Genomic DNA, 27,694 nt, shown 5'->3' on the forward strand with positions numbered 1-27,694 from the left:
GACACCCCTCGTTCCTTCCCCTACTCCAGGCCTGGTCCCTCCAGCCATCCCTGCTCCAATCCAGGGATCTGCACCCATGTCACCTGCTGAAAGTAACATTCTCCGCTTTGCCTAGCTACACAGCAAATAGTAAATAATAATGAGTTCGTTTATCATTTAAAAATTAGGTGAAAAAAAATTAGATACACGAATGCCAGCAGGTCTCATGAGCCCGAAGTAACCAGAACTGCAGTTGCAGGCACTTGGTATCAATCCAGCAAAAGCAAAGGAAGTATTCTTCCAGCTGCTGGAGTGGCTTCCCTCCATCTTTCTCCCAGAGGACATAGTCTTCATTAAGATTTTTGAACTATGGATTTTAATTCCCAGGCATCTGGGATCTGAAGGACAATGGTTGTGCAACAAGCCTCATACTATTCCTTGTCTTGGAGCACCACTTTCTTCTCCAACATAAAAACTGAGACCCTCTCCCATGGGACCCAGCTGGCTAGCATAGGTTGCTATGTTCAACAGGTGCCAGGAGATTGATGTATTTCTCCTCCAACCTAGTATTTTTACAGGGATCTTCTGCTGTCAATGTCCTAACCCAAAGAAATGACTCCCAGTAGATATTTCAGCTCCCAGGGATGTGCCGGGGAGGGAGTTGTATGACACAGGGCTGGGTTGGCATTCAGAGTCCTCAAATTGTGCCAGATAGAGCTGCTTGCCTGATTCAGCCCATGTGTAGAGATAAAAACAGGCTTCCTATTTATACACAGGCTATCCCACTGTTTCTATCCATCCCCACTTTTGTAGGGTCTGCCCTCTTGACTTGCCCTAGCAACACTTCCCATGCCTGGGTTTCCAAAGTACACTGAAATCACTACATATGTAAGTTGGAATCTGGACCTTACTACTTACTGAGTGACCTTGAACAAAGTATTTCATTTCACTGAGCCTCAGTTTCCAAATCTCTCAAATGGAGGTAACAATAATAAGACTTTGTAGAGAGCTTTTTGAGGATTGAATGAGGAAACTCATATAAGAAAGCACTTAGTACAGTGCCAGGCATATTATAAGTTCTCAATAAATGTAAGCTATTATCTTATTATTACTAAGCATTCTACTTTGACAACTCCATTTCCTTAGAGGCTTTTTACCTCTCCCTTCTCCCTGGGTCTGAGGCTATATGTTGTGGTTGGACTGGTTTCAGGCGGAAGCTCACCTGTCACCCATTTGGCCAAGTGCCACTGGGGGATTATTCTTTTGGGTGATCACTAGAACCTTAGTGGTTGGTCATCATCCAAGCCACACCTTGGTTCTCCCTCAGCAACCACATGACCACCTCCTTCCCCCAAATAAAACCACTTTGGGATGAGAGCTCTCCCCAGGGGAGGGTGGAGGGAAACACTTCCTGACACACAGCCAAGTCACCCCCTTCCCCTACCTGCCGCCAGGTTCACACCCTGCTCTCTTGTCCCAGCCTGCCTCTTCCTTTGCATGCTGTCTTTCTGCCTTCTCACCTCCACATCAGCCTTAGCCCCATTCATGGGGCAACTCCAAGCTTTCATCACACCTAGGAGCCTCACCCCACCTTGGTTTGTGTGTCAGCCAGGTTTTATGGGAAGGGCCTGGAAGATGAAGACAAAAGGCCTGGGATGTTTTGGGACAGTCACTTCCCCTCTCAGAACCTGGGGTGTCCTCTGACCAAAGAAAACAAATCACAATCCAGGCTGGAGTAATTTCAGTAGCTTATTTATTCCACAAACATCCAATGAATGCCTTTCAGCCACAAGGGACCCAGCAATAAACAAGACCATCAAGAATGCACTTTCATGAAGCTTCCACTCTGCAGAGAGGGAAACGGGCAACATGTTTAGTAAATAAAAACAGCTCCAAAAAAAAAAAAAAAAAACAGCTCCAGGGAAAGTTCAAATACAATGATACACTATAGGGTGATGTGTCCCAGTGCTTGGGATGACACTTTAGGTTTGGTGACTGATCAGCAGTGTCCTCTCTGAGCATGTGACATCTAAGCTGAAGCCTGAATGAAAATACAGAAACAGACTTATGGTCATCCATTGCAAAAGCATCCCAAACCATGCAAATAGTTCAAAAACAGAAGTGGAAACAAACTTGGAACATTCAGGGAACAGTAGGAAGGCCAGAAAGGAAGGAGGGATATATAAGATAATGTTGAAGCAAAGGGCTAGTGACAGATGATGGAAGACATTACAAGCCCAGGCAGATGATGGATTTTATTTTCCTATCACTGTGGGCATGAAATGAGATGTTGAAAAGCACAATTATGCAGGATTTTTCATGTACTCCTCCACCTGCTCTCTGGCTGTCAAATACCAGCGACATACTCCTAAGGAAGTAGAGTCCAGACAGGCCACTCCAATTTCTTCAACTGTCTATGGATCTTGAGCAAACTGAGGTTTGAAGACTTCCTGGCCTTCAGCCACCAGTGAGTCACAAAGGGGCAAATCCAGAGCAGAAACCCTGGCATCCTGTTCTCCAGTTCTGTCCTGGGTTCCCTAGCCTCTGGGAACACAGGCTTCGTGGGACACTGAGTGTCACTGACTCACTACTAGGCCATACAGACCTTGATTTCAAAGAGGGAGAGGGAGAGGAGCCAGTGGGGAGGAGGTGGGGGAAAGGGGTAATTGTGGTGGGAAAAAAGGGGGAAAGGGAGTTGGAGAGGGAATCAACTTGAATCCCTTCCCCAAGGTGCCTGAGATGTCTGTGCCAGTAGATTCGCTCCCCCAAACTGGCTGGGTATCAGCATTACCCGAGAATTCATTTTTTTATTATTATTTTTTGTTTATGATAGTCACAGAGAGAGAGAGGCAGAGACACAGGCAGAGGGAGAAGCAGGCTCCATGTACCGGGAGCCCGACGTGGGATTCAATCCCAGGTCTCCAGGATCGCGCCCTGGGCCAAAGGCAGGCGCTAAACCGCTGCGCCACCCAGGGATCCCTACCCGAGAATTCATCAAAGATAAAGAGGTCCAAGCCCGACCTAGTCCTCCTAATTCAAAATCTGGGATGGGGCCCAAGCACTTATACTTTTGTTAGTAATTCTGGCATCAGCCAGTGCAGAAGCACTGGTCTGCAGAGTTAACCAGAATAACTTATAGCATCTGAACAAAAATCTGAACCTCTGAGGCAGAGGAGCTTTAGGTAATGAAACTTCTGTGCTCAACACCTCACCTGCATTATGTAGCACAATCCACACAATTGCCCTCGGACTAGATACTCCTCCCCATTTTATTTTATTTTATTTATTTTTTTTTTAAATTTTTATTTATTTATGATAGTCACACACACAGAGAGAGAGAGAGAGACAGAGACATAGGCAGAGGGAGAAGCATGCTCCATGCACCGGGAGCCCGACGTGGGACTCGATCCCAGGTCTCCAGGATCGCACCCTGGGCCAAAGGCAGGCGCTAAACCACTGCGCCACCCAGGGATCCCCCTCCTCCCCATTTTAAAGGGTCAAGCTAACACAGGTGAGTAACAGTTCCAGGTCACCCAGTTGGTGAGAATCTAAGCCTCAATTTGAATTCATTTTTTTTTTTTTTAAGATTTTATTTATTTATCCATGAGAGAGGCAGAGACACAGGCAGAGAGAGAAGCAGGCCCCATGCAGGGAGACCACCCGGTCTCCAGGATCACGCCCTGGACTGCAGGCGGTGCTAAACCGCTGAGCCACCGGGGCCGCCTCTCAATTTGAATTCTTTCCTTCTTTCCAGGCCTGTGTTCTTAAGCTCAACCCTAGCCCTTAACAATCGAATGAGACAATGGCTACCTTCTCTCTGCTTCTACAGACAGTAACACGGTCAGCTTTACTGAGCCTCAGTGGTCCCCAGTGGTCCTGCAGGGACAGTGATAAGAATCTGCCTCAAGGCTGGAAGAAGGCCTCCGTAGGACAGCAGAACAGCTAGTGAAATGGGCATACCCTTGAGAGCCAGAAAGCCCAGGGTTCAAATTTTGAATATGCTTTTTTAAAATATTTTATTTATTTATTCATGAAAGACAGAGAGAGAGAGAGAGGCAGAGACACAGACAGAGGGAGAAGCAGGCTCTATGCAGGGATTCCAGGACTTCAGGATTATGCCCTGGGCTGAAGGCAGACACTCAACCACTGAGCCACCAGGCATTCCTTGAATATGTTAGATTTTAGCTTTCTAACTTAGGACATGTTATTCAACTTCTCTGACCTACAGTTTGCTCATCTGCAAGATGGGAATAATAGTAGTAGCTGTTCCTATAGGGTTTTGTGATGGTTCAATCAGATCATGTGCAATAAAGCAGAATATGATGCCTGGCACATGGGTAGGTGCTTACTTGGTGACAGTTGCTACTAAGAACAAACACTTCAAAAAAAAAAAAAAATCCACATACACAAAATCCCCAAATGTTCACCTCTTCCTCCCTTCCCTTCCCTTCCTTCAAGTGGTCCTAAGAAGACCCAAAGCTCTGCTGGCTGGGGAGAGGGCACCTCCCTTGAGGCTAGGGTGCCATTAGCCCAGAGTTATCCACACTTAAAAATTGAGAGTTAAGGAGTCATAGTTCCTTGCCCCAGCTGCCTTCATCCCAGCTCTCTATCCCCAGCTGAGTCAGTGAATCAGGTTGTCTTAGGGGTGCAGCTGATTTGTACTCAGATCTGCCCTTTGGAACTCCTTTGTACCTCCTATGCTGCCTGGGGGCTCCTGGGAGTGGTGTCAGATAACACTTCATGCACACCCAGGGATAAACAGGATTCTCCTGTCTATTGCCTGAGGTCAGGATCCATTTGAATAGGATGAAGACTAGGAATGGATGAGGTGGGAAGGGGGTTTAAGGGAATCAGGAGTCCTCATTTCCAGATGTTGAGGAAGGAATATTTATAATGTGCTTGCTCAGGCCTGGATTCCAAGCCATCCTCCTCCATTTCTGGGCCCATTTCTGTGACTTTGGGGTTAACAGGACTTTACCACTTTGGTCATCCCCTAGCACAGATGGCTGTCTGTCATCAGGGAGGGGGCAAGTGATTCCTCACTCATCCATCACACAACCCATCTCACTCTTTAAGCCTCAGGTTCCTCACATGTAAAATTAGAGGTTGAGACAATTGTTCTGTATTCAGGCACTGGCCAGTAAATGTCCATCATGGATTGTTAGCAGGCAAGCTGCTATTCAAAGTCCTGCTGAGACAATTCTATGACAGCCCACAGTGCCTGATTTATGGGGCATGCTAACCTTTCTTCCTGTGCTTCTTTGTCTCTCAATGTGGAGAATAACAATCTACTTAGGGGGTTCTTGTGACCCAGGAGATAGCACCTCTGCAAGTGCTTGGCTAAATGGAGAGCCCTACATAAATAGGTCAGTACTATTGTTACTGACTTCTCTAGGGCTCAACCATGGAGTGAGGTCGCATCACATCCTGTACCAGGAATGTGTAAGTTTGGTTCCTCTTAGAAATGCAAACACAGAGCTGCAATTTAAAAATGTAACCTCGGGACGCCTGGGTGGGTCAGAGGTTGAGCATCTGCCTTTGGCTCAGGGTGTGAACCCAGTTCAGGGATTGAGTCCCACATAGGGCTCCCTGCATGGAGCCTGCTTCTCCCTCTGCCTGTGCCTCTGCCCTGCTCTGTGTCTCTATTGAGTAAACAAATAAAATCTTAAAAAATAATAATAATAATTTAACCTTATCCGTTTACTTTTTTTTTTTATAACAGAGTTGATCAAGACAATGGTTCACAAAGGAAGAGATACTGCCCCCTACGGGTCATTCTAGGAATCTGTGGGGAGTTTTGGTTGTCCCCCAAACTAGGGAGTCCTCAGGCATTTGAAGGAAAAGATGTCAAGTTCACACAAGTGAAAATTGCCCCCCCCATTGTCCCATATTCCACATGCTTTTGAGTGTCCTGCCAGACATACATGTGGGTGAAAAACTTGATTATAATCCCTTGAGCCTAGAATCAACTCTATTTTACATTAAAATATAACAAGTGTTTCTACATTGACTTTTCCAGGAATGAAATTAGCATGAATTGGGGCACGTGGGTGGCTCAGTGGTTGAGCCTTTGGCTCAGGTTGGATCCTGGGGTCCTGGGATAGAGTCCCACATTAGGTTCCCACAGGGAGCCTGCTTTTCCCTCTGCCTGTGTCTCTGCCTCTCTCTCTCTGTCTCTCATGAGTAAACAAATAAATAATAATAATAATAACAATAAAGAAGTCAGCATGAATTGTCCATTTGGGTGGTATCTGAGTTGTCAAACAACACACTTGTTCAGTCAGTATTTGTAGCTGTCACATTCAATTTTTTTTTAAAGATTTTATTTATTTATTCATGAGAGATACAGAGAAAGAGGCAGAGACACAGGCAGAGGGAGATGCAGGCTCCCTGCAGGGAGCCCGACATGGGGCTCAATTCTGGGTCTCCAGGATTACGCACCCAGAAGGCAGTAGAAGGCGGCGCTAAACCGCTGAGCCACCCAGGCTACCCCAGCTGTCACATTCAAAGTAAATCTGTGTAGGTGCAAGCAATGGGCTTCTTCATTGAGATCTCTAGAGTAGTTCTGAGCAAGTATTTGCATATTCAAATAATGTTATTTAGAAAAACATTTTTAAAGATTTTGAGACAGAGCACACGAGAAAGGAGAAGAGGTAGTGAAAGAGGGAGAAGCAGACTCCACACTGAGCAGGGAGCCCGACAACGTGGAGGACAATGTGGGCTCCACATGGGGCTCAATCCCAGGACCTTGGGATCATGACCTGACCTGAAGGCAGAACCTTCAGCAACTGAGCCACCCAGGGGCCCCTTAAAAACTTTTTTTTTTTTTTAAATTTGGGACGCCTATGGCTCGCTCAGCAGTTGTGCATCTGCCTTCACCTCAAGGCATGATCCCAGCCAGGATCCTGAGATCAAATCTGGCATCAGGCTCTCTGTGAGGATCCTGCTTCTCCCTCTGCCTATGTCTTTGCCTCTCTCCCTGTGTCTCTCATGAATAAATAAAGAAACAAAATCTTAATTTTTTTTAAATTTAAATAATCTCTACATCCAACATGGGGCTTGAACTCACCACCCCAAGATTAAGAGTTCCATGCTTTTCTGACTGAGCCAGCCAGGTGCCCCTCTCTATAATTATTTAAAAGTACTTCTGAAACCTAGATATAGGTTAAAAAAACTGGAAAAATACATCAAAATATTAACATGGACAGATTTCTACAAAGGAGAAAAAAGTAAATGTAGAGATAGGATATTCTCTGTGAACTTTATTTCAGGATAGTAAAAGAGTATTAACATATTTCCTATAAAAAGAAAATATTTTTTCTGATGGGGCTGAAGACCACTAACACCAGAAGTCTTCACATAAGAAGCCTTTCTGTATCCTTTGTAAAATGCTGTTCTAGAGACTATTACATATAAGGTCCCTGGCCAGAGCCTGAAAAAGGTGTAACAACTTCCTCTTGTAGTTAGTTCAGTGTTAGAAAGTTTGACTCTTGTGACTATCTGGCATAGCTATTTCCTTTTACTAGATACTAGATTCAAATGTGGAACTCATATGTTCTCTTTTTGCCTCCAGTACCAGAAAGATCACAATTAAGTTTTGATGCTCAGTTGCAATGATTATTGTCTAGCCCAGAATTTTGAGTACAATTATTTCTTTCTTCTCCAATTTGGTTTCATCATGGGTAATCATTTTTAAAATATTTACTTGTATCCATGTCTTTTATTGTCTTTAAGTCTTTTCTGGAAGTAAACAGAGCAGATATAATTAATGTGAAACCCAAAAATCACATACCTGAAGTTGCCTTCCCAACATTTCCTAATGTTCAATGCGGGCTTAGAAAGCCTGAGGCATGGGATCCCTGGGTGGCGCAGCGGTTTGGCGCCTGCCTTTGGCCCAGGGCGCGATCCTGGAGACCCGGGATCGAATCCCACGTCGGGCTCCCGTTGCATGGAGCCTGCTTCTCCCTCTGCCTGTGTCTCTGCGCCTCTCTCTCTCTCTCTCTCTCTCTCTCTGTGTGACTATCATAAATAAATAAAAAAAATTAAAAAAAAAAAGAAAGCCTGAGGCAGAGCAGTTTATGGCATGTGCAGGTGGTTTTGTATGGAGACCAGCTTCTCTGATACCTCTTCCTTCTCCCCTTCAAACGCCCTCACCCCTATATTCCAGATGGAGTGTGAGCAGTGTGAGGGAGGAGAAGCGGGCTCCAGTTGTCAGGGCCCGTTCCAAGTGTTGGCTGGGTGTTGGTTGCCCAGGGTTAAGGTGGGCGTCAGGCAAGGATATCCCAGCTCCAGGGTCAGAGAAGCCCAGACCTCCAACTGGAGAGACTTTCCCTCCACATTCTTTTTTTTTTTTTTTTTAAGATTTTATTTATTTATCCATTCATGAGAGACACACAGAGAGAGGGAGAGAAAGGCAGAGACACAGGCAGAGGGAGGAGCAGGCTCCATGCAGGGAGCCCGATGTGGGACTTGATCCTGGGTCTCCAGGATCACGCCCTGGACTGAAGGTGGCACTAAACTGCTGAGCCACTGGGGCTGCCCTCCCTCCACATTCTGCTAGCATCTTGTCTGAATCCCTCAGAGCTGAGGCTTTGAAGCTCAAGCTGAGTTAGGAAACTGACCCCTTTCTGAGCCCTGGTCCACTAGCCCCTAGCTATGACTTTGGCCAAGGTACCTCAGAGACTCAGTTTCCTCATTCATAAATGGGACCGGTACTTACCTCCAGGGGCTTCTGTGCTCTTGGAGATGACATGCGAGGTGCTAAGGTAGTGCTTGGAACCCAGCAAGCGCTTGGAAGCCAACAGATGCTGCTCATCTCAGTCAGCCCCAATCCGTGTTCCTCTTGTTCCTGTCTGCTGCCCCCAGCTGGGAGCAATGGAGGCAAGAGTTTTGACTCCTCACTCATAAGCTCAGTAGTCATAGCAAATTGCTTAACCTTTCTGAGTCTCAGTGTTCTTATGATAAAGTGGGAATAATGAAATATGTCTCATTTTGTGGTACAAGTAAAATTATCAATAATGGTTATTTTATGGGAAGGGCATTATGAAAATTTATTTTGTTATTTTTAGTTTTAAGGGCATTTTCTGTTTTTTTCTATAATGAATATGAACTTAAAAATAAATATGAATGATTTCTATATCTCAAATCACTTTTCAAAACATGCTTTTTCTAAAAAAAAAAATTACTGGGGCGCCTGGGTGGCTCAGTTGGTTAAGGATCAGATTCTTGGTTTCAGCTCAGGTCATGATCCCAGGGTAGTGAATCAAGCCCCGAACAGGGCTCTATTCTGAGTGCGGGGTCAGTTTGAGATTCTCTTTCTCTCTCCCTCTTGCCTTCTGCCCCTCCCCCTGACTCTTTCTCAAATGAATAAATAAAATCTTTTTTTTTTAAGATTTTATTTATTCATGAGAGAGACACACACACACAGAAGCAGAGACACAGGCAGAGGGAGAAGCAGGCTACATGGAGAGAGCCTGATATGGGACTCGATCCCGGAACCCCGGGATCACACCCTGAGCCAAAGGCAGACGCTCAACCGCTGAGCCACCCAGCTGTCCTGAATAAATAAAATCTTTTAAAAAAAATTAAAAATACTTAAACTTGTTGAGTGCTCACTACATTTTAGGCATTGCTCTTTCTATACATTATCTCATTTAATTCTCACCACAGTCCTCTGAGGAAGATAGTATTTTCATCTCCAGTTTATAGATGAGAAAACCGATGCTGAAGGAAGTTGAGCAACTTGCCCAGCTTGTGAGTGAATCTATACATGTCATACACTTTCATAAATCTATACATGTCATACACTTTCATAAAACTATATACACACAGACATAGACAAATGAATACATGTAGAAACAAATGAAATCTGAATAAGGCCTGTAGTCTAGCTAACAGTATTGTGCCTCTGTCATTTTCCTGGCTTGGATACTGTGCTATCTTTATATAAGATGTTACCACAGGGGAAAGCTGGATGAAAGGTACTGGCTGGAAACCTCTCTGTATCTTTTTTGCAACTTCATTGTTTCTTCTTCTATAATTAGGCTCTCAAAAATTAAAGTTTTATTTTTAAAGATTTATTTGAGGGGGAGGGGCAGAGGGAGAGAGAGTCTTTTTTTTTTTTTTTTTCGATTTTATTTATTCATGAGAGATACAGAGAGAGGCAGAGACATAGGTAGAGAGAGAAGCAGGCTCCCCGCAAGGAGCCTGATATGGGACTTGATCCCAGAACTCTGGGGTCATGACCTGAGCCACCCAGGGGCCCAAGAGAGACAGTCTTAAGCAGACTCCATGATGAGCACAGAGTTCGACTTGGGGCTCAATCTCACGAGCCAGTCACTTGGCCAACTGTGTCAGCCAGGTGCCCCAAAAAGTAAAAAAAAAAAAAAAAAAAAAAGTTTAAAGCTTGTTGCAAGGATTATGTGAGATAATGGGCCTAGCACAGAGTTGGATACAATTAGTGTTCCAATATATATTTTATTTTTCCCCACTGTATGACAATTTTCAGTTATATAGTAATAACAGCCTCCATAATGTGTATACTATGTGGTAGGCTTAATTTGCATGCATTGTGTCATTTAATAAAGACTATGGTGTGGGTACTTTTTTTACATTTTGCTTGTAAGAAAACTCAGGTTCTGCAAAGATAAACCTCTTTTCCACTTGTTAGAAAGTAACCAAGCCTGGATTTACACCAAGACAGTCTGTTCATGACACCACTCCCTTCTACTCAGGGTTCAGCTCAGAGTGTTGCGTAAAGGTATGCTTTGAACCATGGAAATCATCTACCCAAACTGTTTCGGTTTATACAAAGAAAACAGGCTCAGAAAAGGGAGGACTTTGGTCAAGAACACCTAATAAATGTATGACTGAGCTGGGATGAGAACTCAATTTTTGGATTCCTGTGTCAGGGTATTTTCCAGTGCCTACACCCAACGCTGCTCGCCCATATAGCCTTCCTTCCCTGAGCCGCCTGGGAGACCACTGGTGCCCACAGACAAACCTGTGAGTCCTCACTCACACCCCTCACCAACCTACACAGCTCAGGGCACCCAGGACCCAAGAGGTAGCAGTGGAGCCTGGGGAGATTGGAGGCATGGTGGTCCTTTACTGCAGGCATCCTTGGAAGGCAGGGTAGCTGGGGCCACAGAGAGAAAGGGAGGACCCTCTGAACTTTGGCAGGAGTGGGAGTGGGAAGGGAGGATGTGTGTGTGAGAACGGGTATTCATGCCAAGTGCCTGTTCCTGTCCCCCTCAGGCTTTTTTGAGTCACTTGCCCTGAGGTTGGGGCACATTCTTGAAGTGGGTGGTCACAGGGATTCCAGGACAAGGATTCCTCCTGGGGCTGAAACCAACACCCCCCTTGGACTCAGCACCTCATCCTCAAGTGGTAATATAGTGACTCACTCCTTTCATTCCTATCCTGGGACCTCCTTGGACTTGGGGCAAATTGCTCCAAGTTCAGACGTGGAGTTGGTGGGGAGGATTAGCCCAAGTCCCACTTCCCAGGGAAGAGACGGGTCCTACGTATCTAGTGGAGGGTTTGATCCACGTTCAAGAGAGCACGATTAGCCCTCTCTCTCCATCCTTGTTGCGCCTCCCCGCCCCCCATCCCATCCCACTGGGCCAATCCAGGAAAGGTTGGAAGATTAAGGACCCCTTCCTGCTCCCTTAACACCTCTGCGCCCTGGCGGGCCACTGGGGAAGCAAAGCCGGCTGGTGGGTAGACCAAGCAATCCTGTCCGCGGGGAGCAGCGCCCTCGTGTGACCTTCGGGAGAAGCGCATTTATTTCCCAGCCCCTCCCCTCCTATGCGCTCTTTGAACAAGTATTTTTGAGGGCAACTAGGTGTGCTAGGGACAGCCATGAAGAAGACAGGTAAAACACCTGCTCCGTGAACGGTACATTCCAGAGTGCGTGTGTGGCGGGGCAGGCAATAAATGACAAACAAATAAATGAGGCAGATAGTAATAGTGATAACTGCTGGGAAGAAAATAAAACAGAGAAATGTGATGGAGACACAGGGCTGGGTGGGGGGCGGGGGGAAGATCTCCTTGAGCAGGTAACGTCTCAGATGACACTTAGATATAATAATAATAATAATTAATAATAATAATAATAATAATAATAATACACTTAGGTTCAAGGATCCAGTCAGGTGATGATCTCAGGGAAAAGCTTTCCAAGCAGAGCGAAGAGCTGCTGCGAAGACCCCCCAGGCAGGAACAGGCTTTGCATAACAAAGACCTTCACCGCTGGAAAGGAGTGAGCCAAAGAGAATGGTAGGAAATGTGGCTGGGGACGTAGACTAGGGCCAGACTGTAGATCTTGTAGATCTTGTAGGTCATGACAGAGTTTGATTTTTCTTCTAAGAGTAATGGAATATATTGGGTGAGTTTTGAGAAGAGTAATGCAGCTTGATTACCTTTTAAAAGGATCCCTGAGGCTGCTGTGTAGATTAAGAATTTGGGGCAAGGAAGAGTGGAAGCAGGAAGATTATTGCAAGAGATTAAAAAGCTATTGAAATAATTCAGGTGAGGCAGGATGGTGGCTTGGAACTGGGTAGAAGTGTGGGAAGCCGGAAGATGTGGTTGGATACTGGGTTTACTTTGAAAGTAGAGCCAACAGGACTTGCTAATAGACCACATTCTCCTTTGCTCTTTTGGCTGTAGGACCTCCTTCACATACACACTCTCATGGACTCCTCTACCCTCAATGCCAGGCCGAGTTAGAAGGACAGAACCCAGGGGCAGGAGCTAAATGGAAAGTTTCCAGGTGTAGTCTGACAAAAGGAATTTAAGCCTCAGGCACTGTGTTCTCCTTGGCATGCCTCCTTAGCCCGTTAAACGGGCTGAGACTAGGCCTGTTGTCTCCCCTTACTGTGTAGTCTGGCTTCCGCAGACCCAGTTACTTATCAGGTCTCTGTTTATCCAAACGAGTACCTTAGGGTGTGATGGTGACACCCCAAACAGTCCTAGAGGGTTGGTGTTTGTATTTGATACAGAGTAGGGGGCAGGATTATCTGAGGGTCTTAGTCCTCAGACCCACGTTAGTGACTTACTCCCATTAATTTACACAAAACACAGTGGGGTCAGACCTGATCCCACAGAAAAAACACACAACATTTCTGCCCCAGGTTGGGCATTTCTGGAGAGCCTGGGAAAGATCAGGTTAGCCTTACAAACACTCTCAGGCAGCAAGGGCTGGAGAAAGCAAGCAGAAAAGGGAATGACCTGGTTGGCTCTGGAGTCAGCAGGCCTTGCTCTGTGTTGTGCTGCATGGGGTAGTGCATTATAAATGCAGCCAGCGGAAGGCCCCTGAACTCAAAACTGTACCAGTCCCCAGAGTCTCTGTACAAGCCTCCCCAAGATGAAGCTACCAGGCCAGGAGGAGTTTGAAGTCTCCAGTGCTTGTAAAAATGTGCCCACAGGAGAGTTGGACAGTAGCCCTGGCTCTAGCCCCAGCCCTGATGGCCCCTTGAACACCAAGAGAGGGGACCTGGGGGTATCCAAGGACCCGCTGCTTTTCATCCAGCTGAATGAGCTTCTGGGCTGGCCCCAGGCACTGGAGTGGAGAGAGACAGGCAGGTGAGTGGGACCCAGAGCCTTTTTATGTGGTCTTTCCCTTTCCCCAGCTGGGGACTCTTCCATGCTTGTGTATGAGGCAATCAGGAATTCCTCTCTGCGTTCTCCAATTCAGGCCCTCACTATCCATGATGCTCAGCTTTCTATGTACTTTACTTCTGAGTTCCCCAAGCCCCCCAGTCGAGGGGTGAATGCCCAGGAAGGGGCATACTTTGCACCACTGGGCCCAGGACTCCCCCATTGCCCTAGCTTCCTTGGCTCTACTGTGTCCCCACTCCTAGACCTGGGAAGGATGACCTCAATAACATAGTTTACTCCTCTTCACCGCAGGTGGGTGCTGTTTGAGGAGAAGGTGGAGGTGGGTGCGGGCCGGTGGAGTGTCCCTCACGTGCCCACCCTGGCACTGTCCAGCCTTCAGAAGCTCCACAGCCTATTGGCCGAGGGCCTTGTGCTGCTGGACTGTCCAGCTCAGAGCTTCCTGGAGCTCGTGGGTATGCTGGGAGCCTTGGCAGGGAGGGCCTGGGCAGTCATGCCATTTCCCCAGGACTTCCCTCCAAAATCTTAGAACTTTCCAGAGCTCACCCCACCCCCACCCCCCAGGGATTATCCTTCCCTGTCACCATGGGGCAGGAGGGGAGAGATGGAAGAATAGAGTGGAGGAGCAAGTTCCCTGAGACCCCCAGAAGGGAAAGGGACCTGGGCAGGGGAAAGGGGAAGAGTTTGGGGCAGGGAGCTCTCAGGAAAGGGTTGGAGCCCCACCTCTGTTCTTCAGAACAGGTGACCAGAGTAGAGTCGCTGAGCCCAGAGCTGAGAGGGCAACTGCAGGCCTTGCTGCTGCAGAGACCCCAGCACCTCATCCAGCCCACAGGCACCAGGCCCTGCCAGGGTGAGAGGCCCATCCCTGGGCCCAGGACCAAAAGCCCTGGGTGAGAGTGTCCCCCCGCCCCCTCCCTGGGCCAAGACCAGCCTAGCCTTGGCTCATACCTCCATCCAGGCCTCATGGTAAGAAGTGGAGGTCACGGTGAGGAGGAATGATGGAGGGGCCAGAGTTCTGGGAAGGGATGTTCTGGTAGGCAGTGTGCCAGGAGCTTTACATGTAGTATCTCATTTAATCTTCACAACCATCCTGTGAGGTAGTACCACAATAGCCCCATTTTAGTGATAAGAAAACTGAGGCTCAGAGAGGGGAAGCTCCAATTTGTCAGAGGTAAAGCTGGTCAGGGAGCCCTTGTGGATCTACCCCTAAAGCCCATGTTCTTAGTCACTGCCTAATCCTGTTTTGAAGGATCTGCTCATCCAAGAGAGGCTTCTTACAATGAGGAAGCCCTGCTGAAGGAACAGGTTTGTGGCCCTTCCTTGGACAAGCCTGGGAGAGGAGTCGGGGATTAACAGAGGTTCACCCTCCAATGGCCTCAGTATCAATCAGTATCTTGCCAACATCCACCTCCTTAAATAACCTCTTATCCTTTGTATCTCCTCAAACCCCTCTCCAGCGTCAAAACCCTCTGAGACAGAAGCTGCCTCCAGGAGCGGAAGCAGCAGCTGTGCTGGCAGGAGAGCTGGGCTTCCTGGTGCAGCCCCTGGGAGCCTTTGTGCGACTGCGGGACCCAGTGGTGCTGGGACCCCTCATGGAGGTTCCCCTTCCCAGCAGGTGAGGCTGCTGAGAGTTGGGGGTCCTGGAGACCAGAAGAAGGCTCTTTACTGGGGAGGGGATTGGGAGGTCTCTGGTCTAGTTCTTTTGAGGGTGAGTGTAGGAACATGCTTGGGGGTCTGGGGAAGGGTAGTGGTCAGAGCTGCAAAGCAGGTGTGCACATGAGTGTACATATGGGGGCTGGTAGGGAGGTTGGAGATCAGGGCTGCCTTAGGGGATAGTAGCTTCTGATTTTTGTGGGGCCTGGTTCCTTCCTCAGATTTTTCTGCCTCCTCCTTGGTCCCTCCACAGTGGGAAAGGGCTACCACGAGATAGGCCGGGCAATGGCTGTCCTCCTCAGTGACTCGGTGAGCTGGGCAGGGTGTGTGTGTGTGCACGTGCACATGAGTGTGCATGTGTGGACTCTAGATGTGTGACTGAATACAGCAATGAGGCAGAGCGTGGCTTTGTGTCTGTAAGCATGAGGTTGGAGCCCCCTTATCTAGCACAGTGCTGGCACAGAGTAGGCACCCAATAGATACTCACTGCATGTATGCATTCATGAATGCTTGAATGACTTCTCTGCCTACCTGACTCGTGTCTAGCTTTGAGACTGTGAAAATGTATGTAAAGATCCAGATCTGCATTTCCTGCCCCCATGTGCTCCTACCGCTAGCAATTCCAGTGGACAGTTCGTCGGGCCAGCAACCTTCACGACCTTCTGGCAGCCTTGGATGCCTTCCTAGAGGAGGTGACAGTGCTCCCTCCAGGTCTGTGGGACCCGACAACCCGGATCGCCCCACCTAAATGTCTACCCTCCCAGCACAAAAGGTATATGGACTTTCACAGGCCTTGGGTCCAGTCCCACTGTTGAGGAGGGTAGGGGGAATCCCAGGAAAGGGATAGAAACTGATCTTTGGGTTCATAGCTTGCTGGCAGAGACACGAGTAGCCACCAGGGGGCAGTCGTGTTCTGGTTGGAGAACTTCAGGCAACCTGTGTTCCCCTTCTCTTCAGGCTCTTCTCACAACTTAGGGAGGTCAAGGGCCCTCCTGCCCCACCTGGGGCCCTGGCTGAGGACAGGCACGGCCACTGGCTACGTACACCCAGCCCAGAGTTACAGCGGACAGGCAGGTGAGGTGAGCTGGGGTGAGAGCTAGGGGGAGGGTATGGGGAGGGGAGAGGGGTCACAGGGCACAGAGATTATGCTTCCTGTGGAGGGGCTCACCCAGTCCCAGGGGAAGTAGCAGGGATAGGGGTGTGGGGTGTGGACACCTGGATCACTGACAAACCACGGGTGGGAGGCTGTTTGGGGGCCTCCTCCAGGATGTGCGCCGGAAGGCTTCATGGTACCCTAGCGACTTCTTGGATGCGCTACACCCTCAATGCCTGTCAGCTGTGCTCTGCATTTACTTGGCCACAGTCACTAATGCCATCACATTTGGGGGTCTGCTGGGGGAAGCTACCAGTGGTGCTCAGGTGAGTAGGGAGGTGTGAGGGGACACTGCCAGCCATGCCCTTTATGCTTCCCTGGGACAGGGGGTGGGCTGCCGTGGAAGCTTGGGTTGCTGTGCCGAGGACCCCAGTGTTCTGTGCTGACAGGGTTCCCTGCCGACTTCTAGGGCGTGCTGGAAAGTTTCCTGGGCACTGCAGCAGCTGGAGCCACCTTCTGCCTGATGGCTGGCCAGCCCCTCACCATCCTCAGCAGCACGGGGCCAGTGCTGGTCTTTGAGCGCCTGCTTTTCTCCTTCAGTAGGTAGGTCACCAGACCCCTCACTAGCTGCACTCTCGGCCTGGTCCTGGCTGCGTCAAGAGGGGAGGGTGGAAACTATCTCCAGGGGCACCTAACTGAGGATAAGTGGAGAGCAGAACAGCTCTGCCAAGTCCTGTCTTTCTCACCACCTCCCTCAGAGATTACAGCCTGGACTACCTGCCCTTCCGCCTATGGGTGGGCATCTGGGTGGCCACATTTTGCCTAGCACTGGTGGCCACGGAGGCCAGTGTGCTGGTCCGCTACTTTACCCGCTTCACCGAAGAAGGCTTCTGTGCCCTCATCAGCCTCATCTTCATCTATGATGCTGTGGGCAAAATGCTGAGCCTGACCAGTGCCTATCCCATCCAGAGCCCTGGCTCCCCTGCCTACGGCTGCTTTTGCCAGTATCCAGACCCAGGAGGTGGGTGAGGGAAACAGGGAGCTTGGTGAGATGGAGAAGGACACATGAGGGGGAGGGTTGTCCCCTTGCTGACCCCCTTATTAGTGTCAGCAAAATCCTGAATACTCACCCAATAGCCAGCAGCACTCTTCCCCACTCTGGTTTTGAATCAACTGAGAAGTAAGAGAGCAGGCCCAATATTGTCTTTATTTCTGACAATGCTGATCGGAGAATGTGCTCATATCATATTGGGGAATGGGCTTCTTAACAATGAAACCAAAACTAGAGAGGTTTACCCACCCAGTCATGGCTGCACTGAATGGGAATGTCTTGCCCCAGAAGAGCAGAACTAACTGCATGCACAGCACAGGCAGCTTACTCCCAAGAGTGGGGGAGATGAAGGGACAGGGAGAGGCATGCCCAGCTTCTTCTCTCAAACTCACCAATCAAATAAAATGCTGCTTTTCCACTAGTCTGAGTGACTGACTCAGGGGGAGAGCTTCTCAGCATATTATACTTGCACAAATACCTCCACGTGGAAGGAAGCAGCAGGAATGGGGAAGAAATGTCCTCTCAAGAGTGCCAGACTCTGCTGGGCATGAACAAAACCAGTTCTGGTCCTGGTAGAAACCCAGAGATTGGTGTGCTTATTCATTAAGCAAACATTGGCTAGGCATCTGCTCTGGCCAGTCCTGTGCTGGGCACCAGGGATACCAATAGGTAAGGAATTTGAGGGCACCAGGCAGTGTACTGAGGAGCACAAACTTGGAAGCAGTTGGAGTCAGCAGACAGATGAGTCAGAACTGAGAACTCTCTGGTTCACTTGGACCGATGAGATTAGGCTCCCAAGGGATTGGAAAAGGTTCCCAGGAGAGGGGCATATACCCAAATTGTTCTCTGCTTCCCAGGAAATGAGTCTCAGTGGACAAGAACAGAACCCAAAGACAGAGATGACATCTCAAGCATGGTGAGGCCCTGTTCCTGGGAGGGCCTGGGAAAGAAAGGCTAGAAGCCAAAGAAGTCAGTGGTTCCTGGCTTTTCCCACCTCATAGGCTAGGGAAACCCTCCTAGGTCACAGAGGCCCAGACATGTGCTATGGCTGGAGACTTCTTATTCTGGGTCCTTGCTGTCTCAGTGTGTGTCAGTCAATGTTAACCCATCCCTGACCACCCTTTCCATATAGGACCTAGGCCTGGTCAATGCCTCCTTGCTGCCCCCAATTGAGTGTGCCCGGCGGGGAGGCCACCCTCGTGGCCCCAACTGTCATACAGTCCCAGACATCGCCTTCTTCTCCCTCCTCCTCTTCCTTACCTCCTTCCTCTTAGCCACGGCCCTCAAGCATGTAAAGACAAGCCGCTTCTTCCCCTCTGTGGTGAGTGTTACTCTCTTTCTGTGGGAAAGTACTGGCTCTTGGCCTCAGGCCCTGTGTGTAAAAGGGAAAGTGTGAAGAAGGAGGGGGCTGGTGGGCTGCATCTGACTTGAGTGTCCACTGTATGGCCAGGTACGCAAAGTGCTCGGTGACTTCTCCTCAGTCCTGGCCATGCTGCTGGGCTGCGGCCTTGATTCCTTCCTGGGTCTGGCCACGCCAAAGCTCACTGTGCCCAGTGAGTTTAAGGTGAGAGCTGGGAGTATAGGACAGAGGGGAGAGCACGGACCTTGGAGGAGGAAGATGCGTAGATCCCATGCTTCTCTTCCTCTGAGCTTCCATTTCCTCGGTTATAAAACAGAAAGAGTAATAATAATGACCTCACAGAGTTATTGTGAGGATTCATGAGGCACTGCTGCTGACACAGTGGTACAGAATACATGATAGCTATTATTATAAATTAGGGGTTAACAGGATGGATTCTGCTCAGCCAGCCCTGGGTTTGAGATCCTGTTTTGCCACTTCCTAGCTGTACGACCTTAAGCAAGTTAACCCACATCTCTCATCAATGAGCCTCAATTCATGCATCTATAAAATGGAAATAATAAAGAACAATGGCTCCTACGCTATAAATTGTCCTGAGTTTCACGGAAGATGAGTGTAGAGCATTTTATCACAGTGCAGGGACTGGTACACACTAAGACCTTAATAAATGTTGCTTCTTATTGTCCGAGGTTGGCCCTACCCACTCCACTATTCTCCACTCTTTTTGCACCCCCAGTTGCCAGCTCTGATCTGGTAAAGCTAGAGCTCCCTCCCAAGGGCATGACAGTGCACAAGACAAGGCTTAGCACTAACTTAGCACCTAGGCTTTGCCTGTGCATTTGGAGACCTCCTTTCCAGCTTTCCTCAGGACAGGAGAGCAGGAACTCCAATTGGGGTAGCCTCAGGGGCTCAGAATCTGAGACAGTAACAGGGGTCCCCTCCCCCACATAGACGCTTGTAATCAAAGCAGACGCAGACACACCCAGCTCTGCCCCTGCCCCAGATCAAGGCAGGTTTGAGCCTGAGTCACTCCACCCTGGTTGGTGGAGGCGTTGCCTAGGGAGGAGGGCTCTGCCCCAGTAGGCAGGCCTCACCCACCATATCCTCTTCTTACAAGGAGGGAGGGCCCCTGAGAACCAAAGTCCAGAACCTCTGGCTCCAGCCCAATCCCCAGGCTGGTCCTCCTCCTCCTGCCCACTTTGAAGACACTGGGATGCTTTGAACCAGCTGTGCATGCACACATACTGCTCCTACCTGTCATCTAGGGTTTTGGGATGGGGGTAAGGGGTTGGAAAATTATGGAAGAATGCCAACTCTGGGGTGTGCAGGTGAGGTACTCTTGGCAGACCCTTTCTAACTTGTCCATGGAATACCCTCTTCCAGCCCACACTCCCTGGGCGTGGCTGGCTGGTGTCACCTTTTGGAACCAACCCCTGGTGGCTGAGTGTGGCAGCAGCCCTACCTGCCCTACTGCTGTCTATCCTCATCTTCATGGACCAGCAGATCACAGCGGTTATCCTCAACCGTGCTGAATATAAACTGCGGGTAAGGCCTGCTGGGTAAGACCCTAGCCCCTAGACCAAAAGACAAAAACTCCAGGATGGGACGCAGTCCTCCCTCTCCCACTCCAGAGGATAGAGAGCCCAGGTCTTGTTTAGTTTCACCCTCAAAGCTCCACCACTACCTGCAGAAGGGAGCTGGCTTCCACCTGGACCTCTTCTGCGTGGCTTTGCTGATGCTCCTCACATCAGTGCTGGGGCTACCCTGGTATGTCTCAGCCACAGTCATATCCCTGGCCCACATGGACAGTCTTCGAAGAGAAAGAAGAACCTGTGCCCTGGGGGAGCCCTGCAGCTTCCTGGGGATCAGGTGAGGCCAAAATTCAGGAGGCTAGAGTAAGAGGTGATCATAAGGTGGTATGGTGGGATAGAAAGCTTTGGACAGCTTAAAATCTACGCTGGTGGCCCCAGAGGGTTCTCTCACTGCTCCATGAGCACTGCAGTGGGGTGAATGAGAGGGTTCTGGACTGAGATGGGTGTGTCAGATCTTCCCCCATTGTCCTTCGGCCATGGGATTGGGAGGGCCCTGGAGAGGAGCCTCATGGATGTAAAGGAAGAGGCAGCCAGGGCTGAGCAAGGGTGAGGTGCCACCTAATAAACCCTGGGCTCAGTGTAGGAATACCTCATTGAAGTTACAGAGTTACCATCACAAAAACAAGTTTGTAACTACTAGAAACACAATCTGTGGAAAGTATGTGAAATCAACTTTGAAACTGTGAAATAAAAATTTTTATGGGAGTGTAAAATAAAACCCAAACAACAACAACAACAAAAACAAAGAGCAATGATGAGCTTGAGTTAATGGGGAGGCCTGGGACAACCAAACTGAAGTGCCCTGACCATTTCTGTCCCCAATTTCACACACCATGCTAAGGCCCCTCCCTGCCAGGTGACTATTGGGGGATCCCTCCACGTCCCTCCTGCAGGTCCCTATAGTGGTATCTGGTCCACATCTCCAGGTCCAGCACCTTGGGGGCTCTCCCAGACCCTGGCTAACTTTTCCCTCTCTGCACAGGGAGCAGAGGCTGACAGGCCTGGTGGTATTCATCCTTACAGGAACTTCCATCTTCCTGGCACCTGTACTCAAGGTACCTTTGTTAGGCTGGCATCAGGGGCAGGGCAGGGCAGGGCAGTAATAATAACAATAAATAAAGTGAGAACTGACACTGGTTAAATACTTACTGCACACCAGGCACTGTGTTCAGTTTTCTCCACTTAGTCTCATTTGATCCTCACATGAACCCTGAGAGGCATCTGTACTTCACAAATGAGGAAGCGGAAGGTTGAAGAGGTTAAGTAGCTTAAAAAAGATGGATCTCATCTGAGAACTCAAACGCTTACTCAGGGGGCTTTCTCCCCAGTGGAGCAGGGTGTGCACACCACCATCCCCTAGGGGCCAAGTGATATGGTATCATTGCTCCAGCCTCCCAACCTTAGACTAAGAGTGTGATCATCATGTCCCAGAAAAACCGTGAGGCAAAACCCCTTCACTTCTCCCTCACCAGATGTTTATAGGACACCTACCGTGCTCAAGGCTCTGCTAGGCACTTGGGAGAAGGTGAGGGCAGGAGTACTGAAAAGAGATATAGAGCCAAGCCTCTATCAGCAACATACACACATGAACAAAAATTAAGTAACAGGTAATCACAGAAAGTTTCCACAAGCCAAGGCAGCAAAGCAATCGAGGAGCATGGAGAATGGCATACAAGAGTCACCGGTGAGGAGGTTGTTTGGGGAAGGAAAGGTCATGGAGCTGAGTGAGAGTGGAGTAGTTGAAAGAGCCAGATGGACCAGATGGGCTGCTTACTAACTAGGTGACTCCTGTTCAGCAGAGATGTACGAAAGAGCATAAACCATATGCAAGGCACCGTTCCAAAGACTGGGGATATAGTAACGATCAAAAGAGGGAATCTCTGGGTGGCTCAGCAGTTTAGCGCCTGCCTTCCGCCCAGGGCGTGATCCTGGAGTCCTGGGATCAAGTCCCAGGATTGAGTCTCACGTTGGGCTTCTGCATGAAGCCTGCTTCTCCCTCTGCCTCTCTCTCTCTCTCTCTCTCTCTCTCATGAATAAATAAATAAAATCTGAAAAAAATGAGAGAGACCATCCACTGCTTGGAGTCTGGTGAGAGGAGACAGATGAAAAAGAATTAATAAAATAGGATAATTTCAGACAGTGATTACTTCTAATGAAAAATATATAAGGTGATTAAGAGTGCAAGGGGTCTACTTCAGATTGAAAGGTCACATCCTTCTAGGGTGTCAAGAGATGAGTAGTGAGAAGCCTGAGTAGTGAGAAGAAAGTCAAGGAAGGACATTTTGGGTGGAGTGAAATAGCAAAGCAAAGGCCTTGCAAGGAAGTGAAAATAAACTTGGGCATGTTGAGGGAAGGATAGGAAGGCATATAGCAGGAACAGAGACAGCAGAGAAGAACCTAACACGTAAGACTGGAGAAGTAGGCCAAGTAGCAGAGAAGTTAACTTAGTCTCTCTGAAATAAAATCCCCCTTTTTGTAAAATAGAGACAATTATAGAATTTACCTCATCTAACTATCTGGAAGATTCAGTATCAGGCATGCAAAGTGGGAAAGGAACAGAAAGAGCTGGGCAGGCTTAGATATAGATGCTGGAGCCTGGGGTTGGAGCCTAAGTGGAGGGTGGGGGGCATCTGGGCAGTGAGCAGAAGTGAACTCCTTTGCCAGCTCTCCACTTCTTTCTACAGTTCATCCCAATGCCTGTGCTCTATGGCATCTTCCTGTACATGGGTGTGGCAGCGATGAGCAGCACCCAGGTGAGCCCATTATAAGCACCATACAATCCCACTCCTCCTCTTCTTTCCTGCTGGTACTTCCTGCCTATATTGCCAAGTCCTTCCCTATCCTCTTTTCCTGACTCCCCTGGGCACAGGGACTCTGCTGCCCTGCTCTGAATGGGGAGAGGGGGCACCAAGGGAACCTTCTGACCTCCTGCTTATGCTGGGCTTAGATAGCTAATAGTGACACCCTGTAGGCTGACTACCCTGCTTTTCTTCTCCTCTTGTTCCCCTAGTTCACAAAGAGGGTACAGCTATTATTGATGCCAGCAAAACACCAGCCAGACCTCCTGCTCTTACGGCATGTGTCTCTGAGCAGGGTCCACCTCTTCACAGCCATCCAGCTTGCCTGCCTGGGTCTGCTTTGGATAATCAAGTCTACCCCTGCAGCCATCATCTTCCCCCTCACGGTGACTTGGGGCAGGGTTGGGTAGTGTCCCAGGGGTCCTGGGAGACTCTGAGTCTGGCAGGGTGGGCAAAGCCTCCACAGGAGTAAGACCCTCCCCTTCTTGCTTGCCCTGGCTCTACCTGGTTGGGAATCTTTGGACAAAGAAAGAAGGCTGAGAGCTGCCCACAGATAGGCTAATCCTAGGATACCTGATTCAATCCCATTTCCAATCTCTTTGGTCTGACCAACCACAGACAGGGATATAAAATCAAAAAGAAAACTGGGAGAAGCAATACTGGCACTTCTGTTACTCAATGAGGCCATAACACAGATGGTTTCTGGCCCTATTCTTACTCCCTGAGGAAGTTAAGAGCCCTGGGCTTTCTAGTAGGACCAATCTGACTACCACATCCTAGCTGTGTGACTTCTGGGAAGTTTCTAAACTCTCAAGTCTTCAGTTACTTTCTCTATACAATGGGAACAATTATATCTACCCTGTAGGAACGTATTAGCATTAAGTGAAACAATGCACAATGCTGGGTACATAGGAAGTGCTCAATAAGTGTCACTGCTGTTCATGTTTCAGTTGCTATTGCTGACAACCCTGGGTTTTGTTTCTATCCTTGCAGTTGCTGGGCCTGGTGGGGGTCCGAAAGGCACTGGAGAGGGTCTTCTCACCACAGGAACTCCTTTGGCTGGATGAGCTGATGCCAGAGAAGGAAAGGAGCATCCCCGAGAAAGGGCTGGAGCCAAAGTATTCACTTGGTGGTGATAGTGAACATGTAAGCCCCAGGATGGACCCTCTTAGGAGAAGGGGGCAGGGGTGGGGAGAGTCCTTTTGTCCAGGAGTTAGCCCTACAGTTTAATATTTCTATTAAGTCTGAAGATCTGATCAACACCATCATTGCCTTTAGGTCCTCACCAATATGGGTATACTGAAGGGGTGACAGAAATCTTTCTTTATAGAGCAGGGGCCCGGTTTATAAATCCATGGGGGTGGAAAGGTCTGGGAACAGCTCTGGTGGTCTTTTTCTTTTTTCTTTTCTTTTCATTATTATTATTATTATTATTATTATTATTATTATTATTATATTTTTGGTGGTCTTTTTCAACCTGGTCTCTGTCTCAGTGTGGGTCATATCCTTTCATTTTCTGGGTCCCTTTCTCTCTGCCCTGTCTCTGTCTATTCCCAACTCATCTTGCGATCTTTCTTCTGCAGTCAGAGCTGATGTATCAGCCCAAGGCTCCAGAAATCAATATCTCTGTGAATTAGCTGAAGTAGGAGTTTGGGAATAGAGACTTCAGGAAACTGAGCATGAGGTGAGGATGTGAGGGGAAGTGTCCCTGGGGTCGAGGGTGGGGAGGTGGGGGCTCAGAAACTTGGAAACCTCCATTGTGCTGGCTACCTGTTTTCCCTTCATGTTCCAGTCTCTCATGAACCCCAAAGTAGGGGAGGGAATAGAAAGATATCTCCAGAGGAAGAAAGAAATGAAGGAGAGTACCTGGGCTTGGCTCCCTATGGCACTAATACCTGGCCAGTAGAGGGAGCTCAAGTTCACACCAAAATGGATGTAGAGACCCAGGTGGGGGGGGGGGGGGGTTGGGTATGATGACTAAAGACTGGTAGGGAGTGGGGAGGAGAAGAAGGGAGGATAATGCTCCCTGCTGTTTTCCTTTGCCCTGGAGGCCATTCCCCTGGGCTGCTGAGAACCACCCTCCAGACAAGTGGAGGGATTCTCTGTCACTTGCCCACCTTGCCATTCTTTCCATTTTTATTCATCCATTTATCTTTTTTTTAAAAGATTTATTTATTTATTTATTCATGAGAGACAAAGAGAGAGAGAGGCAGAGACATAGGCAGAGGGAGAAGCAGGTTCCCTGCAAGGAGCCCGATGTGGGATTTGATCCCGGATCCCAGGATCTCGCCCTGAGCCAAAGGAAGCCGCTCAACCGCTGAGCCACCCAGGCATCCCTCGTCCATTTATAAAAACATTCTATGAGTACTATACTTAAGGAGTATCTAGTTACTAGAGATACAGTGGTAAGATAATCATGGTCCCACACCTATCTCATCAGTATAAATTCCACTGGGAAAGATCAACAGGCAGTTGCTGGAATAGGATAGTGTTGGCTAAGGGAAGCACCAACTGTGGGAGAAGAGAGGCCTCTAAGCCCTTCTTGCAGGGTGGTGACAGTGGGGTGGTGGGAGTTGGAGAACAGGAAATGGTTCATAACTTGAAATTTGGAAAATGAATAGAAACTAGCCAGTATAAGATGGAGGGAAATCTTCTAGGCAGGAGGTGCAGCATGTGCAAAAGCTTGACATTTTTTCCCCTTGATAAGCTGAATTCTCTCTCTTTTTTTTTTTTTTTTTTTGAATTCTCTTTTGGTCCACAAGAACCCCCTTCTATCCATGCCTTTCCAAGCTCGAGAGCCCAAGAAGCCCCACCATTTGCAACAGAACATTCTGGAGGGCAATTCAGCAGCTGCCCCAGAACAAGATCTCCTGGGCTTGCCATATCCCCTATGGTTCTTTGCACTATTCTTTGCCCAACTGTGCCCTTGAGCACTTGTTCTGACATCACTATGTCTTGTCTCAGTTCACAGGTGTTACTCAGAAATCGGGATATTGTTGGCCTTTGGCTTAACTGCCAGATTCTCAGTTGACCTGAAGGAGATGGGAAGGCCTAGAGGACAGCTGGCCAAGATTTCCGTTACCCTCCTGAGTAGTGGATAGAGAGTGGTAGAAAATAAGCAGGTTTGCTGGTAAGCCTGGGGAACTGACCAGGCCCCATTCACTCTCTACCCCATTAAAAAGACACGGAAACCCTTCCCATTTGAGGACTTTCCGTCCTCACAAATTCTCTTTTTCACAATTGGGAGTCTTTAGGGAACTCTTTTCAGTTTGCAAAAGGGGAAAAAATCTTCCAGAAAAATTATTCCTCTATTTAAAAGTTTTTTATCCATATGAAAATAATCTTTACTGTTTTTTTTTTTACCACAAAAGTAAATGAGACTAGTGCCAAATAGCAAAACACTACAGATATATATAGTTTTGAAATGAAAATTGTACCAGTGATATTCAGTGTTCAAATTTTGGTGTATATTGTTCAAATTTATTTCAAGGGATACATTAATATTTTCATTAAAATGAGACTATACTGTCAAATTCTACAACATGCTTGTCCTTCGATATGCATTGAACATTTTTCCCATATCTACCTCATTCTTTTTGTCATCTGCACAGAATGAACAACCTTATAATCTGAAAAAGGTACCATATATACAAAAGAGTACATAAAATGTTTTCTGCAAGTACAAGAATTTCTTCAGAGCACATACCTAGGACTGAAATTAAAGAGTAAAAAAAAGAACACTTGTGTATGTCAGTTCGTCTATGAATTCTAAAGTTAACAATTATATTTAATCTGGGATCCCTGGGTGGCGCAGTGGTTTGGCGCCTGCCTTTGGCCCAGGGCGCGATCCTGGAGACCCGGGATCGAGTCCCACATCAGGCTCCCGGTGCATTGAGCCCGCTTCTCCCTCTGCCTGTGTCTCTGCCTCTCTCTCTCTCTCTCTCTGTGACTATCATAAATAACTAAAAAAAAAAAAAAAAAAAAAGATTATACTTAATCTAACATTTTCGTTTTAATTAGGAAAGTTGTTCAGAAATTTTAATCTATAAAATGCAAGAAGTGGAAATTCTTTTTTATTTTATTACATTTTATTTTTAGGTGATCTTGACCCAAACTCACGATGCCAAAATCAAGAGTTGTATGCTCCACTGATCGAGCCAGGCAGGTGCCCCAGAAGTGGGAATTCTAGTGGCTTTTTAAAATGTTTTAAAGAAGGCTCCTAAGAGCCCCTGGATGGCTCAGTTGGTTAAGCATGTAACTCGATTTCAGCTCAGGTTCCAATCTCAGGGTTGTAAGATACAGCTCCAGGTCAGGCTCCTTGCTCAGCAGGGTGTTTGGTGGAGATTCTCTCTCCTTCTCCCCCTGCCCCTCCCTGATCCCCACTTGTGCTGCCCGCCTCAAATACATAAACAAATCTTTAAAGAATGCTCCTAAAATTATAGTCTAAGTATCTATTGAGAGAAATATATACCCAAAGTATAATTTAAACTTGGATAATTATATATTTTACCTGTTTCCACAACATCTACGTTTTGTTTGTTTTGTTTTTTA

At 48.0% G+C, this 27,694-nt stretch overlaps 1 protein-coding gene and 1 long non-coding RNA gene across 8 annotated transcripts in view; one reads left to right on the forward strand and one right to left on the reverse strand.

The window, feature by feature from the left end:
* Positions 1-1,715: 1,715 nt before the first annotated feature.
* LOC144313975 (uncharacterized) overlaps positions 1,716-27,694 on the reverse strand; it is a 52,879-nt gene continuing 26,900 nt past the window's right edge. The window contains exons 3-4 of the long non-coding RNA XR_013379618.1: positions 8,699-8,844; positions 1,716-2,020 (exon numbers count right to left, since the gene is read on the reverse strand). This is a non-coding gene — a long non-coding RNA (uncharacterized LOC144313975). The remainder of the gene's footprint in view (positions 2,021-8,698; positions 8,845-27,694) is intronic.
* SLC4A9 (solute carrier family 4 member 9) lies at positions 13,190-26,873 on the forward strand. 7 transcript variants are annotated; one of them, XM_077897505.1, is made up of 22 exons: positions 13,201-13,563; positions 13,891-14,051; positions 14,333-14,446; positions 14,846-14,901; positions 15,054-15,211; positions 15,471-15,558; positions 15,867-16,021; positions 16,207-16,323; positions 16,494-16,668; positions 16,812-16,945; positions 17,101-17,363; positions 18,251-18,309; positions 18,526-18,714; positions 18,844-18,957; positions 20,137-20,298; positions 20,444-20,622; positions 21,328-21,400; positions 23,030-23,098; positions 23,356-23,529; positions 24,137-24,289; positions 24,727-24,827; positions 26,108-26,873. In XM_077897505.1, exons 1-21 carry the CDS (start codon positions 13,346-13,348, stop codon positions 24,778-24,780), a joined length of 2,865 nt encoding a protein of 954 aa, XP_077753631.1. In that variant the 5' UTR covers positions 13,201-13,345; the 3' UTR covers positions 24,781-24,827; positions 26,108-26,873. The 7 variants fall into 7 exon arrangements, 5 of the variants coding, with proteins under 5 accessions (XP_077753633.1, XP_077753631.1, XP_077753632.1 ...); XR_013379615.1 differs by lacking the exon at positions 26,108-26,873 and having other exon boundaries at positions 13,191-13,563; positions 21,369-21,400; XM_077897507.1 differs by lacking the exon at positions 18,844-18,957 and having other exon boundaries at positions 13,199-13,563.

This window comes from Canis aureus, chromosome 5 (genome assembly GCF_053574225.1).
Source record: "Canis aureus isolate CA01 chromosome 5, VMU_Caureus_v.1.0, whole genome shotgun sequence".
Lineage (NCBI taxonomy): Eukaryota > Metazoa > Chordata > Mammalia > Carnivora > Canidae > Canis > Canis aureus.